Consider the following 16,602-nt stretch of genomic DNA (forward strand, 5'->3'; position numbering starts at 1 on the left):
TGGTTAATTTCACATTATATTTGCTTTAATGTTATTATTTGTTACTTTATATTACTCTTGCTTTTCTAATGAATTTAATAAGGTACTTAATTATAATATACTAGTTGCTCTGAAATATTTATATGTCTAAATAATAAGTAATAAAATAAAATTTTTAAATATTTATATATGAATATAATATGAAGTTGAGGAACAAGTATAAGATATTGCTTATGGTAGAAAATGATAAACTCCCTTTTTATGTGTTACATTAGTAATCTCTGCAATTTAGATCAAGATTACGCAAGTTCTCCTTTATTTAGTATTTTTTAATTTCTTCTGTAATCTCTGATGGATTGTATATGAGATCATGTCTGTAATCACATTCAGATTCTTTGTGCTCTTTCAAGAGCAATCAATCTAGATTTCACTTTTTCCTAGTCACTGATCCACAAAAGTACAATACCGAAACGCTATAATATTTTTCGAGTGAATATTGAGATAGGAAAAATTGTAAAAGGATTAATGAATATGGAAGAGTTTTGGCTAAATGCAGTTTCCATACAAACATTAATAGTTTCTTTCTTGCAGTAAAAATTCCTCATTAGACCATAAAGAAACAAGTTTTTATGAGTCTGATTCCATTTCAACCTGTACATATATCTAAAGCAAAAAAAGATACAGAAAAAGTGTTTAATTTTAGAACTGGTCTAGGGCCGGCCCCGTGGCTTAGCGGTTAAGTGCGCGTGCTCCGCTACGGGCGGCCCGGGTTCGGATCCCAGGCGCGCACCGACGCACCACTTCTCCGGCCATGCTGAGGCCGCGTACCACGTACAGCAACTAGAAGGAAGTGCAGCTATGACATACAACTATCTACTGGGGCTTTGGGGGAAAATAAATAAAATTATAGAAAATATATATATATATAGTCACATTAGGGGTTAGAGTTTCAACAAATGAATTGGGGGATGGGGGGCACAATTCAGTCTATAACACCACCTAAAATGATAATTGTAGTTCTTATGAAATTCCAAGGTTAGGTGAGGTGCTGTGTAGAGCTTTTGAGCTTATGCATATGATATTTTATGGTCATTTTTATTTATCTTTCAGATCAGCATTTTCATGACCCATTTGTCAAACTACGGGAATGACCGCCTAGGGTTATATACCTTTGTGAATTTGGCCAACTTCGTGCAGAGCTGGACCAACCTGAAGTTGCAAACTCTGCCTCCAGTGCAGCTAGCCCACAAGTACTTTGAGCTCTTCCCAGAGCAAAAAGATCCTCTCTGGCAGGTAACATTGAGCGTTCTATCCTGGGATGGGAGAAAAGAAACAAGCAATTTGTGATTGCCTAATATTATTGTGTTAGAAACTCTGCTGGAGATATTAAAACTGGCATTTAACACAAACTTCTTTTTTATACAATAGTTTCATTCTCTTCAATAATATTTTTTGTTTGTTTCGTGGATAAAAAGTGTTTGCATTTTTTGTTTGTTTTTCTGGAGTTTTGTTTGACTGGTTGGTTTGGAAAGTTTGCATTGAAGATGTTGTTTTATTGTTGGTGTCTTCTCAGAGTTAATCATTTGGACTCACATTTAGTGTATGTGAGCACTAACTAACAATAAAAATGATTAGGCATTGGGTATTTAGGGAGATAGAAACCAAGAGCCACCAAGATCTAAGACCCTGTAAATAGACCCTGATATATATGTGTACAACACAGATAGTGTAAATAAAAAGAGAAAAGCAATTTTTATCTTGTACTCATACAGATTCCATCTTTAATATGTGTTCAAATTTCTTTAAATCTAACTAATCTTTTACTAGGATCAGACCTATTAATAAAAGAAAGAATTGCCAGTTTTAGGATTGCTGTTACAAATAATTCAACTTCATGTGGGAGCCACTCAGGCTTAATGCATGAAAATGTAAACTATCTGCTTCTTAACAGTTATCTAGGAAAATGCTACCTCCCACTTTCTTGGTTCTTTATGCATCAGATTACATTGACCCACACAATCAATAAGCCTGCTGCAGAGAGCAGATCAAATAGCCCCCTGCTAAGCAGTCGATAGAGGAGTAGCATCATCATTAATGAGAAATCACTGTGAAACAGACTTTTTACTGTCCTCTCTCCCTCTCCTCAAGACTATGTGTTTCTCTTTATTCCATAATTCATGTTACATGCCACTCTGTGTCTATACAGTCAGGAATTCATCCAATACACGGTTATTGAGCATCTACTATGTGTAAGGCAAGGCTAGTTGCTCTAGAGAATGGAAAGAAGAATAAAATGCAGTATTTTCTCTCAAAGTCAGTGCAGGGTTTTCTTGTTCTTCTTATTCATTATGATATATTTGAAAATGTGTTTTAAAACTGACTGCTACAGTAAGTCATACCTTATCCTGATGATTAATTCAGCAGCCCTTTTACCATTTGTGTTTACATTGAACTACACATTCTAAATCTTTTCCCCTTCCAACATGTTGCTTGACCATCTACACGTTTGGTGTATAAGTTAAATAGACAGATAAATAGATAAAGACATAGTTATTAGAGTGTATACAGTCACACCAAGTAGATGTTGAATTTCATAAAGGCAAAGCATTGTGTCCCATAAATAGTAATTACTCAAAAATGCTCACATGGTTATCAAATTGATAAATCATGGATAGTATATCAGTTCTTTTCTCATCCATGTTTGTTAATGAGATATCTATAATTCATGGTACAGTAACAATAAAAAGTAGCCAACTTGGGGGCCGGCCCGATGGTGTAGTGGTTAAGTTCGCATGTTCAGCTTTGGCGGCCCGGGCTTCACAGGTTCAGATCCCAGGCGCAGACCTACCGCTTATCAAGCCATGCTGTTGCAGGCGTCCCATGTAAAGTAGAGGAAGATGGGCACAGACGTTAGCCCAGGGCCGATCTTCTTCTGCAAAAAGAGGAGGATCGGCAACGGATCTTAGCTCAGGGCTAATCTTCCTCACCAAAAAAAAAAAAAAAGTAGCCAACTTAACAAAGGTTGTAGACAGCTGACACATAAAAATTCAGTCAATGGCCCCAAGCTCTACTCTTCCTTTTCCTTTAGGAAAAAAGAGGTTTCTTTTTTAATGGATAATTTTATTTCTTAATATTGTGTGGGTCTTTTAAAACAAAGAATTGTATTTATTGATGTTGTTTCAATATCAGTGATACTGTTCATTCTGCTAAAGAGTGACTATATAATCAAAGATATGCCAGCTCCAATATGATTCGGTCAACATGGTGATTCTAAATATTGATTGAATTTTTGTTAAATGTAAAATACTATGCTGGTTGATTGGAGATATAAATGAAAATTAGAGCTACTAATTTAATTTTGAATAGCATCATAGATGCAAATTTCTAGGAAGTTCTTAATAAATGACAGAATTAAGCAGAAAAGGCTGCATAGAGTTCACAAATTTTTCTTATTGTTGCTGTAGTTTATATATGTTTAGGAATTTTTATATATATTATTAAAACATAGCTTATTATAAGAGTATTTAAATAATGCTCAAGGGTAAATGTTTTTTACTAAAAGACTTGCTTTGCTATCATGTGAATTATATTATTTATATGGTTTCTTTTGACTGAAAAATTAAATAAAATTGCAAACATTTCCCATTAACTAAAGTGCCATATATTCTCAAATATATTTAAGAAGGAAAAGAAGAAAGAGAAAGCAGAAGGGTAGTTAAGTTCAAGAAGGGATTATTCAGATACACGAGATTTTGAGAACAGTTGACTTATTGAAGCAAATCTGATAACCTTTGACAATTATAAGCATCCAAAACACTGCCAATGGTTAAGTAAAGATAAGTGCATAATACTTTCTGAGTTTCTTTCCCTGGTGCTTATCTCTACTTTTCATATTTATATTTATTATAGCAAAAAAACCAGCCATAAGTATTATCATCATATCCTTTATACAATATGAATTTAATTTCACAAAAAACATATAAGCATAACTAGCACTAATTAAGTGTTATAGCCCATTCATCACAACCCTACAGAATTAGGATAGATTAATATTATGTGTCTCTCTTGTTACATATTGTCAAAATAAAATGTTCAGGTACCTTTTTGTATTTATAAACATGACTACTTATTTAGCGTATTTCACTTTTAAAAAGTAAGTCAACAGGTATTTTTCCTTAGATTTTCAATTCACCCTTTTTTATTACCACAAATTAAAAAAAAAAAACGTGCAAAACGATCGTCTTCACATGTATTTAATTTCCTTTGGTTCCTTATGTAAATTTTCATTAGCAGCAACTACTATGTATGGGACACTGCTTTGTCACCTAATCAGAAAATGCAGTATGACTGTCTGTCAATGAGCAGCGTGATACATGCACCACAGAAGGTGTCTGTGCTCCCCTCAGTGGAGGCTGATTCTCTCAAAGCTGTTTATGTGAGAAAATGTGCTGACGGCACACAGGGAATTCTATGCTAGTGTTTCCTCCTCAGTTTAGTTCCTCGTGTGTAATACTTTTATAATTATACTCACAGGCACCTGTAAATTCATGTCCCCTTTTGTTTTGGCAGAATAATCACTACAAAGCATGAAAGAATAAGGTTTCCTCATTTTTTTTTTTTTTAACTCTCATGTAGAAACAAAACCACAAAGTGGAGGCAGTTGGAAGGTCAGATTCTTGCACATTCACTAATCGATGCTTTTAAGCTCTCAAACCGTCAGGTTAGCTCAGTCTCAGTCTTCACTCCGTCACTCCAGTCTCACTGCCAGCAAACATGCCAAGCATGATGTGGATTCCGGCTTGCCCGTGGGACCAGCCGAAATCTCAAGGAGCTGCACTCTCTCCTCCCTGCCAGCATCTCCAGGATTACAGCAGGGAAGCACAGCAGAGTGTGTTACCCTTAGGATTCGAGCTGCAAAATCCTGCAATCCAGCTTAGACATGAGATTTGAATATCTGCGACATAGACAAATCAGAAGATCTAGTGACGTATACACTGTGGATTCTATTATTGTGTATCTTAGAAGGAATAAAGGAATGCTGACACAGAGAATTGTAGATTATAAGAGCAGGAGAAGAAATTAGGGACATCTAGCCCAATCTATTCATTTTAGAGAAAAAATGGATGACACCTAGTGAGGTGAAATTTCATGTTCTAAGTCATTAGGCTCATTAGGGACAAGTCAGGACTAAATCTCAGGTGTTCTCATTGCTACTCCGGTGTACTTCCAACCACACCAAGATGGTAGTTTAACATTTAGAAAAATACATCTGCTTCTATCATCACCTCTCTCTGTAGAAGGAAATTTCAGGGATATCTTGTTACTTCAGGATAATCTGATGGTCAATTCAGGGTCAATTTATTCGACCCATACTTTTGAAGTAACTACATAATAAAAAGAAAGGTCTTTGCCTTCATAGAACTTACAAACCAAAATAGCTCCTTCTTATGTGAACAAAATGAAGTTATAAGTTTGTCTTCATATTTATTCCTCTCTTTACCACTCTATACCTTATTTAGGACTCTATTATTGTGTTTACCATCGGTATTGCAGACACTCCTGCCTGTCATATACCAGCTCATGCAAACCTTTAGGGGTGAGACTATGTTTATTCATGTTGTAACCTAGAATCTAGCAGAGTACCATAGCTGCTGTCATTAAAAGCTGAGGAATGAATAAGCAAAAGCAGAGGGGGGTGTGTGTGTGTGTGTGTGTGTGCATGTGCACGAAGAACAATAAAAGTGGCACACTTGCTTCTTGGAGAAGAGTGGGGATGTAACGAGAAATAACCTTGAGGAGCACGTACAAGCAGTCGGGAAAGCTTAGACAGCTACCTGAGTAATTTGGATTTGATAGGCAACAAGGAGCAACTATCTGTAGATTCTGAAGATGAGAGTGAAGTAATTAAAAAAAAAAAGTGTTGGCCAGTAAAGATTATACTAGAAGCCTTTTTCTAAGACAGGTAAGAACAAGGAGGAGCTGAAGCTAGGACAATAATCTAACTATGAGAGAGAGAAGCCATGTATAGCTTCATGGTTGTGGAAAAAGTGAGATCTTCAAGAAAAAAGTGGTAGAAATTGTTTGTGGGTGAGACACTGAGATTAAAGGAAGATTGATCCATAAGTAATTACCCCAACAGCTGGAGAAATAAAGGATCTATAATTTCACATTTTTCACTTCCATTTATTTGTCTTTTAGCCTTTCCAGTGAAACAGCCAGAATAGTTATTTATCACTTCACAGATGGCAGAATAGAGGCACAGACTTCATTATAATATTACATATTTTTTCCTAATCACAATTTGATGTATGTATTACTGCCTTACATTTCTCTTACTCACTCAGCATAGTATTTGAACCTTTCAGGAATGCTTCCCATATACGTAGATAATTCCTCATAATTTTAATTCTTTCGTTTACAGTGAAGCACTTCACTGTTCTGATTATACAAGACTGTGAGACGTTATGACGTCCAGAAATCGTGACACAAGTCATGGATTTTCCTTTTCCTGTCAATCAGTTGCAAAGACAATCTTGTCAAGTGTCAAATCCTCCCCACAAATAACCTACTGAAGTTTAGTCATGGAAAAAATACTTGCAGATGTCTCCCTAAAATAAAATGAAGTTATAACGCTTTTACATTTTCTGAATTAAAATTATCATAAAACAAATATATTTTGAGCACCTAATCCAAGTATAACACAAAAAAATAGAAACTGAATTTTTTGCATGTGCCCTACAGAAATGTCTGCCAGCTTTAATATTATACTATGAGTGAATACACTGTATTAGACCAACCTATTAACAAGTTTAAAAACACAGTTTCTTGTACTGAGTTGGCTATCTAGATTCCCTGACAGGATATTCATAAAACCACAAATAATAACATAAAGTGCCATATGCAGGAGTGTGCAGTCATCTGACTGAAGGTACTCAGAGTCACAGAGAAAACTTGTCACTTTCTCCTGGGGTCAGTTTTACTTTAAGAGTATTTCATGGGAAAACACCAACAGGATCAATTTATTTAAATAACCATGCATATAATAAGGTGAAGAATGCATGGATGTTTAAAATAAGTCTGAGGTACTTTGTGCTCGAAGCAGCACTCGTGGGGCTCTCACCCTAGACCCACACAGAGCCACAGGCCCCTTGCCACCCACTCTCACCCCCAGAGGTTGGCATTTACGCTCCGCTGTGACTCAGAGTACTTTAGTAGACAAGTTTGAGTAAGAAGCAGACTATTAAGTGCCCCCAGAGTACTTTGGAGAGAGTGTTCATTATAGATCAGTGCACTCAAACAGGAAAGGTCTTTCCAAGGAGTTGATGGACTGGCTGGGTTTTACATAGTGTGAAAGTGGAGTCTAGTCTTTGTAAAGATGGTGTGTGTCTGAGTTTCTCCATAAGGATTTGTTGATTGAAGCATTGAGAATAAACGTCCCTAGTGTATTAAAATTCCTCATCAGTGTGCATGGATTGTATTAGGCTTAAATGACATTGCGAGACAAAAAATGGAAAGTCACCAGTCTCTATAGTACAGATTTGGAAAAGGATTTTATTTAAAGACGTACATGGCAAAACTTAATAAGCAGAAGAAGTTTTAAAACAATACAACCAGATAGAGAGGAAGAAGATTAATTTAAAAAGAAAAACAAAAACACCTTTCATAGCATTCTCCATTAAACAGTTGAGGTCAGAACAGCAGAAGGCAAGCAGAGGAGAAATGAAGAAGAAACCAATAACCTCGGAAACATTTGTAATTAAAATAATTCTTCTACCATGAGCACTGGGCATTTTTAAAGTTTCACCTATTAAGGTCTAGATGTGTCCTAGTTATCTGGAATAAGTACATGACTTGAGAGGGGATAATCAATCTAATTGATAATTCCACAGTGTCCTTGTCAGTGAAGGATGTGGAGAAGCAACGAGCAAAGCAGATTTTTAGTAGAGAAAAGGCAGTGTAGGGTGGAATAACTAGATCTAAGGCGAACAAAAGGTATTTCCACTTTTCTATAAAAATACGAACTTCAGGATAAGGTAGTAGTGTGATTTTCTAAAATACGTGTTTTCAGCTTGATTGTAAATTTGAAATTTTTCCTTAATTGGAGAGGAAAAAACTGGATGCTCATACTCTCTAAGTAACACGATTTCATCAGAATTTACTGCCCTTTCGAAGTCTGGTCCATCACCTCAGGGAATCTTCTGTCCACCTTAGTTACATCTACCTACAAGTACATCTGCCACACCTCATCATGTATGCCATGGACAAAAGCCACCTGCGTCCCCTTCACCTGCGTGAGAGCTGAGTTACGTGCATTTACACTAGACTGGTGCTGTAACTATAGCTGCCTATAGCAATTTTAACTGAATATTTTTTCAAAGTTTCAATATATCTATAGTGCTAGATACTTAAAACAGTAAATTACTGTTTATAGCAGTTTCAGATATGCAGGGAACAATCAGATTGGAGAGTGAAAAGGGATATAATTGCTTTGCTATTTTCTGACTTTTAAAATTAAAAGAATAGCAATGGAACAAAGTATGAAAGTGCAATGAAATGCTTTGCTTTTTCTTGGGAAGACTCTTTGACCTCCATAATCTTTACCAGAAACTTCTCTCTCTCACACGCACACATGCACACACACAAAATTTAACTGCAGAGATAACCCTGCTTTGGATTCCAAATCTGAAGTTAACTTGCTGTGTGACCTTCAACAAGACCTAAATAAGACACCTTGCGTCTCAGCTTCCTCAGCTATAAAGAAGGGATAATAATATGTCTTGCCAGGTTGCTTTGAGGATTAGAAATAATCTATGTCAAGCGAGTGCCTGGAATATAGAAGGTAACCAATAAAAGTTAGACATTATGTTGGCTGTTATTCAAATATTCAGACAATATGAGGAAAGTCAGAGTAGGAAAAGTCTAAACAAACATTTTCAGACTATAAAATAGGAAATGCAAACATCTGTTAATAAAGTTGTGATTAACAGACATGAGGGGAAACACACCAGGAAAAGAGGAGAAAGAAGAAATATGGGCACCTGGAAAGCCCTAAAATAGCAAAACGTAGAAGGAATGCAGTTATAAAGAAGAACAGGCTGGGCCGGCCCTGTGGCTTGGTGGTTAAGTGCGCGTGCTGCAATGCTGGTGGCCCGGGTTCGGATCCCGGGTGCGCATCGAGGCACCACTTCTCCGTCCATCCTGAGGCCGAGTCCCACATACAGCAACTAGAAGGATGTGCAGCTATGACATACAACTATCTGCTGGGGCTTTGGGGGGAAAACATAAAAAAAATAAATAAAATCTTTAAAAAAAAAAAAGAAGAACAGGCTGCCGAGATCGCAGTATACAAACGCCACGGACTGTAGGACAGCTACAGGAAAAACAAGTAACGTAAATCAAATTGTTAGTAATAAAGACCTTTGGAACAGCAAGTATTATAACATCATAGCACCCAGGTAATTTTATTTGACAGTTTACTCCTATCAGCATAACTTCCTGGGAAGCACAACTAGAAATAACTAGTGTCTTTGTCTGCCAAAACAAAGCATGGTTCTCCACGTTCTATGTGTTAAAGTCAAGGAAAACTCTTTTCAAGTCTTATATTGAATCTGCTTATTTCTGTGAATGTTTTATTTCACCAGCTTTGCATGCGGAAATTTGAATGGCAAAGACATGTACACTGCCATAAAGAAACTAAGTGGTCTAGCTGAACATGTAGGACTAAGAAGGATCTCACGAAAGACTTTGACTTGCAGCAGTGGCCCTGAATAATCGATCAGTCTGCTCATCTACCTTTGCTGAGCACAAAGAAACAATTTGAGCAAATGAACTAACACCTACTTTGAGATTTGTTCTTTGCTGAATCATTTGTGGGGAAACTCAATAAGTACAGGTCATGGGAACTGCCTTCCTGTTGTTTAATATTTATCATACAGTTGAGGAATAAATGTAGAGGTTAAATGATAATATGAGGAAAATACTGTTTACCTTCCATAGTGATGGTGTGAGTAAACAGCAAGATCTAGCTTCTGGGGCCACCATGAAAGACGTCATTGGAGACTGGATGGTTTTTTGGTTGGAGTCTTGGAAGTAAAATGTCTACATAGTTTGTATTATGTTAGTTTTCTAACATATATCAAAATCCATGTATGCCTATTGCTAAATGTTGACCATGCCTGTCCTAAGTCAGTTAATCAGTCCTTCAGCCCATATTTATCAAGCACCTCTTATGTATTAGATTGTAGCAACCAAGAAGACAGACAGAGTTCTTCTCTTCAGAGAACTTACATTCTGGTTGAGATGCAATTATTATAAATATAAGTATACTATTTATATATATAATATAATATAAAATTACTGTAAACACATTCATGAGTAAAATAATTTCAGGTACTAAAATGCAGTGAAGAGAATCTGACAGGAAGCTGTCACAGAGAGACAGGAGTGGGAGGAGGCGCATTGGCTGTGTTGTCAGGGCAGGCCTCTTGCGTGGGGTGGTATTTGAGAAGAGACCTGAATGATGACAAGTGCTAAAACAATTAATTGGATGACTTGCAAGAGCCAGACAGCAAGTGTATCCAGAAATAAACTGAATTAGGATTATATAAGGTCTCTGGGTCATCTGGTGGAGCCACATATATCCTCAAGTTTGCCTGAAGAAACTCTGGGCTATTTTGCTATCAAGTAACTCATGCATCCCGGAAGTCTAACCATCTGACTACGAGGTAAAATTTCTCCTGCAGAAGAGCAGCTACCTTAGGTGGAGTGCATTCTGACAGTGGACCAGGAAGTCTGCTCACAGGCGGACATCCACAACAAACCAGTTTATCAGCAAGAGTAACCTCTTTGTCTTGCTCTAATTGCCTAACTACTCTGGATAAAGGGAAAAAAGGGCTAATGTGGGATCACATGATAAGCACCCTCTTTTATAGAGCACTTTTTAATTAAATATATTAACTCATTTATTGCTCTCAGTAACCATGTGAGGTGGATACCATCAATCACTTATTCCAGATAGGGAAACTGTGCCCCAGAGAATTTAGGAAAATTGCTTAAGACACAGGCAGTCTCCCTTCCAAGCTCACACTCATTAACTGGGCTATGCTGCTGCTCAAATAAATAGGGAAAGTTTATGATAGATACTAGCTTAAGCTAGAAGAATTGGTAAAATTTTGATTATGGATTGGGAAAAAAATAAGAGCATTGCACAGAAAAATTATTCGAAGATTGAGGTGCAGGCCTGAGTATATCTACAATAGTGAGTACAGGATAACTGAAGCATTCGGTTGGTGTTGGCAATGGTTAATCCAGAGCTGTGCTACTCAAAGTGTGGTCCATAAACAGGCTTGAATTGTTCGTTGCTGATTCACCATGAGACAAGAAGCTTGTGTCAACATGTACTTAGTTGGATGTTCTTGTTGAAGCAAGCAGGGCAGTAATTCAATTCTGGCACAAGTTTCTTACCTTGTCACAGGAGAGTGCTTTGAAATTCGTTGAGCTGGAGTACAGGCAGTGTTGCTATAATGATGACATTCAAAAAATATCATGGCTAAATAAAATAGAAATGCATTTCCTACTCACACAACTGTCTAAAAATGGGCAGGCAGTCTAGGAGAGTGAGACAACTCTGTCCCATATGTCATCCAGGGCCGCAGGTTGGCAAGTGTTCAACACGTCTGTGGCTTCCACCTCTGAACCCAATGTGCTGCAGTTGGAGCCATTTTACACCTGGCAGTGAGTGCGAAAGGGAAATCCAGAGAGAGCGGCTTTATCCTTAAGAAGATACTTTACGTCATTTTGGCTCAGTTTCCTTTGGACTGAAATTATTCATGGGACGAAAGCTAGATTCAAGAGAGACTGTGAAATATAGTCTCTAGCTGGGAACCCATAGACTAAGCAAAATGGGAGATGTGTCATTACTGAAGGAAGAAAAGGAGACTAGATATTTTAGTCTTCTCTGCCACGGTGAGTTATGGTTAGAGAGTTCAGCTAAAGCTAGACTATGGAGGGTTTGAGATTGAATACTGAATAAGAAAGATTGCAGAAAATAAGAGACACTGGTAAAAGTAAAATAAAATTTTACTTACTATAGAAAATCGATAAAAAATGTCGTTTATTGGCCTGTAATTAACTTTTTTTATCACAATTTCTATAGATGAATTCATAAAGAAATCCAAGACGTATAGCCGTTTTCCAAGGTGAATTCTCACATAATGCAGTTGTCTTTATACATTACTAGTCTTTTTATACTGCACTTCCCTCTTGTTCCAGTGGAAGCTGGAGATGGAAAATGCCTTCGGATCAAGAGCATCTTTTAATTTCACAGAGTGTGAATGGTCACTGTCAAACTAGTGTTGCCTAGAAGCAGAGTCTGAGATAGGGATTTGGTTGCAAATGATTTATTGAGGAAATGCTCTCAGAAAAAACCTATAAGGAAAAAAGTAGAACAAGATAGAGAAGGGGGAAAAGCTGAGCAAAGATGTGGTCTCAGCTAAAGTCTAGACTTGACCTGGTCTGCAAGGAGAGAGCCAATCACACAGACTAATTGCCTCACCTTGAGGCAAGCAGGTCAGCCTTTTACAGCCCAATATCAGTCAGTCATTGGTTGTGGGCCACCCCTGGAGAGTGGTGAGGGGATGCATAGCTTCCTGTCAGGTGGTGCCTATTGGCCAAGGGCAATTCTCAGTCTCCCTGGCTGGGGGCCATTGGCAGCTGTTGGGCATGGGGTGCAAATGGGTGTAGAGTGTTGCACTGGCCGGAAAAGAGAATCTTTTCAGTGGGGAAAAGAGCATCCACCACTATCCACTTTACCACTTAGCTCTACTTGCTTCTCATATTACACTCACTCCTTTCAGGAACGACTTTTCCAGGATTCTGTGAGCGTAATTCCTGGGGAAATTTACAGAAGGAGGGTCGTTGGGAGAAACAGCAACCCCATTGGGACTGCAGTTGGTCCCAAAGCTGAAACCAATGCACATTGTCTCCCACCTCTATCCCCTATGCTGGATTTCCTCCGCTCTTGGCTGGCACTTCTGCTGGTCCAGATGGCTGGCCTGGCGAGTCAGGTAAAGTCTCAGGACCAACTGCAGTACCAGTGGCTTTCATTTGTCCCATTAACTCTCCTCTCGTAAATTTCCCCGGGAATTATGACAGAGAAAGACTGTACCTGGATAAAGATAATTTAACTTGTGAAGCAAGGAGTACACTGTGGTAGACTCTGTTCTGGTGCCTGCCCAGCACTGATCAGGTTGTGGTTGCTGTACTTTCCTATTTACAGTTAAAACGACATGGAAGTACCAACAAGTAACCCAGTGGATTATTTGAGTGCCAAAGACATTTCTCCCTGTATAGTAGCCGTTCTACCTCTCACGCTAATCAGGGTCAATTACCCCTGTAAGGAGGGCAACTCATTTCCATGCCTGCTGGCCTCCTGACACAAGGAACCCAAAGTGAACAGGAAGCAGCTGCAGCCTTTAGTGTTGGTAAGCTTCTTCCTGTGTCTCCAGGTGGAAGCATCCCTGCTCCGGGAACTAGGACTCCTAGACCTGCAGACCTTCACATTGTGGGGATAGAAAGTACCCATTCTCCTAGTAAGTCATTGGAAATGATGGGGAATGGGTCCACTCCTACATCCACTCCTTAATTCCTGGACACAACCATACTACCCTTTGGAGACACAGCACCAACTAATAGTTTTTGATTTAAGGAGTACAGTATATCTCTAAGCTGGTACCTCAACTGCACCTTTTAAGAGGCCTTCCCACCACTCTATCAGGCCAGCAGCTTCTGGATAGTGGGGTATGGGGTAAGACTAGTAACTCCCATGGGCATATGCCTACTGCTGCTTTTCCTTTGCCAGAAGTGGTCCTTTATCTGAAGCAGTATTGTGTGAGATAGCATGTCAATGAGTCAGACGCTCTGTGAGGCCTTGCATAATGGTAATGGCCAGGACCATGTGAGCAGAGAAGGCAAATCCATTCTCTAATTACGTGTCAACTAGGATCAGGATGAATCACTGCCCTTTTCAGGGTGGAAGTGTCACTGTAATCAATTTCCCACTAAGTGGCAGGACAGTGCTGCTTCTGGGACTTAGAACTGGTCTCTGTTACTGACAGGTCAGATGTTCAGCAGCAGCTGTAACTAGCAAACTTGGAGGAAGAAGGCCCATGAATGGCTTCCATTTTGCTACCAGAGCTACTCCATTCATGAGCCCATTGTTTCAGCATTGGGTTGGCTGGGGACAGAGGCTAGGTCACTTGTGGGAATTTTGGGAACTGGCTGAATCGTCCTGTCCACTTGGTTGTTTGGCACTCTTCTACGTTGGATACTCTCTGGTGTATGTTAATGTACAATACGAAAATCATCACATTTTTTTGGTCACTAGCATAGGTTCAGCCCCATGCTTCTTCCCTAGAACTTCTTAGCCTTAATATTGCTATCTTGCTCCTTTAAGTCCCTTGGCCAACAAGTTAATCACTGCCTATTAGTCTGTTATATCCTTACCTTCGGCTACTAGTCTATCCACAAAAAAGTGAGTGAGTGACACTGCCCACAACTCTGCAATTGAAGTTTTCCTTTAGCCACTGGTTTTTAGGAGCATCCTTGAACGGGCTGTAGCGCAGCAGCAGTCCATAGCAGGCTTCTACCAACATATGGGTCCACCCATCCACAAACCAAGCTTGGGTTTTTCCCTCTTCATCAGCAGATTACAGGGAGCCTGCCATGAAACTACAGCAACGAGCTGAGGGAAAGGCATTGGTAGCACAGTGAAGGTGATGTGGGGGGTCTGGACCACTTGTTTGTAGAGCTCACTTGTAGCTTTTGGATCAGGTTGAGATCAATCCCAGATATACCACTGCCATCTTACTACTGGGTACACATGAACTTATGACTTGGTGGGTCTGTCAATACTCAGCTCATCATGGCCAGTGATGGCTACATAATCACTTAAAAAATTCATTACAAACACTATCTCTTTCAGGGCCCAGTAGATACCAGGAGTGATTGTTTAAATGGTCTACTGCAGATGGCACATCTTGCTGCAGAACCTTAGGGGGTGTACGTTGTGATTTTCCTCTGGGGCTTGACCCAAACTCCACTTGGCATCCTTTTATACGTATACCATGATACCATGGGTCTGCCAGGATGTATGGTCCAAGTGGGAGGGCTGCTTGTACCTCAGCCTTACCTCTTGAAGGGCTCTTTCTTGTTCTGGGTTTCGCTCAAAACTAGCAGCTTTCTGCGTCATTTCTCTGAGTCAGTAACTCAGAGTGGTGTTCTCTAGTGCAATAAAATGTTGCATTCAAAACCCAAAGGGCCTATCAAGCACTGTGCTTCTTTCTTAGCAGTAAGAGTTGCAAAGTACAATAATACACCCTTCACTTTGGAGAGGATGTCCTGGCGTGCTTGAGACCACTGGCCCTCTAGAAACCCCAAAAGTGATAGGCCCCTAAAACTTTTATCTCCCACTCTTTGGAGTCCACTCATCTTACCAAGGCAGCCAGAGTACTTGCCACTTGTTACTTCTCAGGTCCTGTTAACATCATGTCATGAATATCGTAGATCAACATTAAATTCTGTGGGATGTAAGGATGATCTGGGTCCCTTCAGTCTATATAAGGACATCAAGAAGAATTGGCTCTGAATACTATTTTTGAGAAAAATATTATTTTGAGAAAAAATATATTTAAATAACATTTTTTTCTCCTTTAGTGCCTTTTGCCATCTTTTTTTTTTTAAAAAAAAAACAAACTTCAAAGCAAGAAAGGAGGAGACTAAACAAATTAAGTAATGAGAATTCAAATGAAATAGGGGTTTAATTTGGCATTCTTTAATTAAATTTGGGAAGTTCAACTGTAGTAAGCATTTCCTGATGGATTTTCTATTTAATTAGATAAACTTATATAGTCTGTGCTGGAATGGAATAATATTGAGAAGTCTATGATTTTGCAGCACCTATATTTGGCAAAATAGTCAAAAGAATCATAATTAAAGACAACTTACTTGATAAGTTTTATCTTGAAAAATATTTGTCAAGGAAAGGCACTCTAAATGAAAAATAACTGAGAAAATATTTGGTCTCTAATATTTAGACATTTCAATATGGGAAACAATTAGAATTGAAAATACTTCTCTTTAACCAAATTTACTCTGAGCTTATCTCAACCCTATGGAGAAAATATTTCCCCAGTTAAAAATGTATTGGCCTAAGAGAAGAGTCAATTGAAAGTGTCAGCCTTTTCAAACTTATTAACCATGAATACAACTTTGAAAAGGATTGCAGGCAATTTTATGGAAAAGTGAAACATAATAAGATCATAGTGAAAACAATTATTCTTCAGACGAACTTTGGTGACATGGTATTAGAGAAAGATGTGGCTAAAGTATATAAATATGAACCATAAATAGTCATATTATGTCATTTTTAATATTTGGATAATAAATATAAAATTATAATTGTTCTAATGCCCAACATATGTTTTTCAGAAAGAATTTTATTTGTGAAAGTGATTTTTGAACATAATTATTATTTATATTACTGGTATAACAAAACCAATCTGTCAGTCAATAAATACTTCAAAAATGGTATCATTTTCATTTAAGGGCCCTTTTAACTCTCAAAAG

At 38.3% G+C, this 16,602-nt stretch overlaps 1 protein-coding gene across 3 annotated transcripts in view; it reads left to right on the forward strand.

The window, feature by feature from the left end:
* The window catches only part of NDST4 (N-deacetylase and N-sulfotransferase 4), a 238,459-nt gene that overhangs the window by 177,775 nt on the left and 44,082 nt on the right, over nt 1–16,602 (forward strand). For all 3 annotated transcript variants that reach the window (XM_087437693.1, XM_087437695.1, XM_087437694.1), the window contains one exon: nt 1,090–1,272. In XM_087437693.1, the coding sequence (XP_087293819.1) occupies nt 1,090–1,272 (183 nt within the window). The remainder of the gene's footprint in view (nt 1–1,089; nt 1,273–16,602) is intronic.

Source organism: Ceratotherium simum, chromosome 12 (assembly GCF_057802395.1).
Source record: "Ceratotherium simum simum isolate JZ-2026a chromosome 12, ASM5780239v1, whole genome shotgun sequence".
Classification (NCBI taxonomy): domain Eukaryota; kingdom Metazoa; phylum Chordata; class Mammalia; order Perissodactyla; family Rhinocerotidae; genus Ceratotherium; species Ceratotherium simum.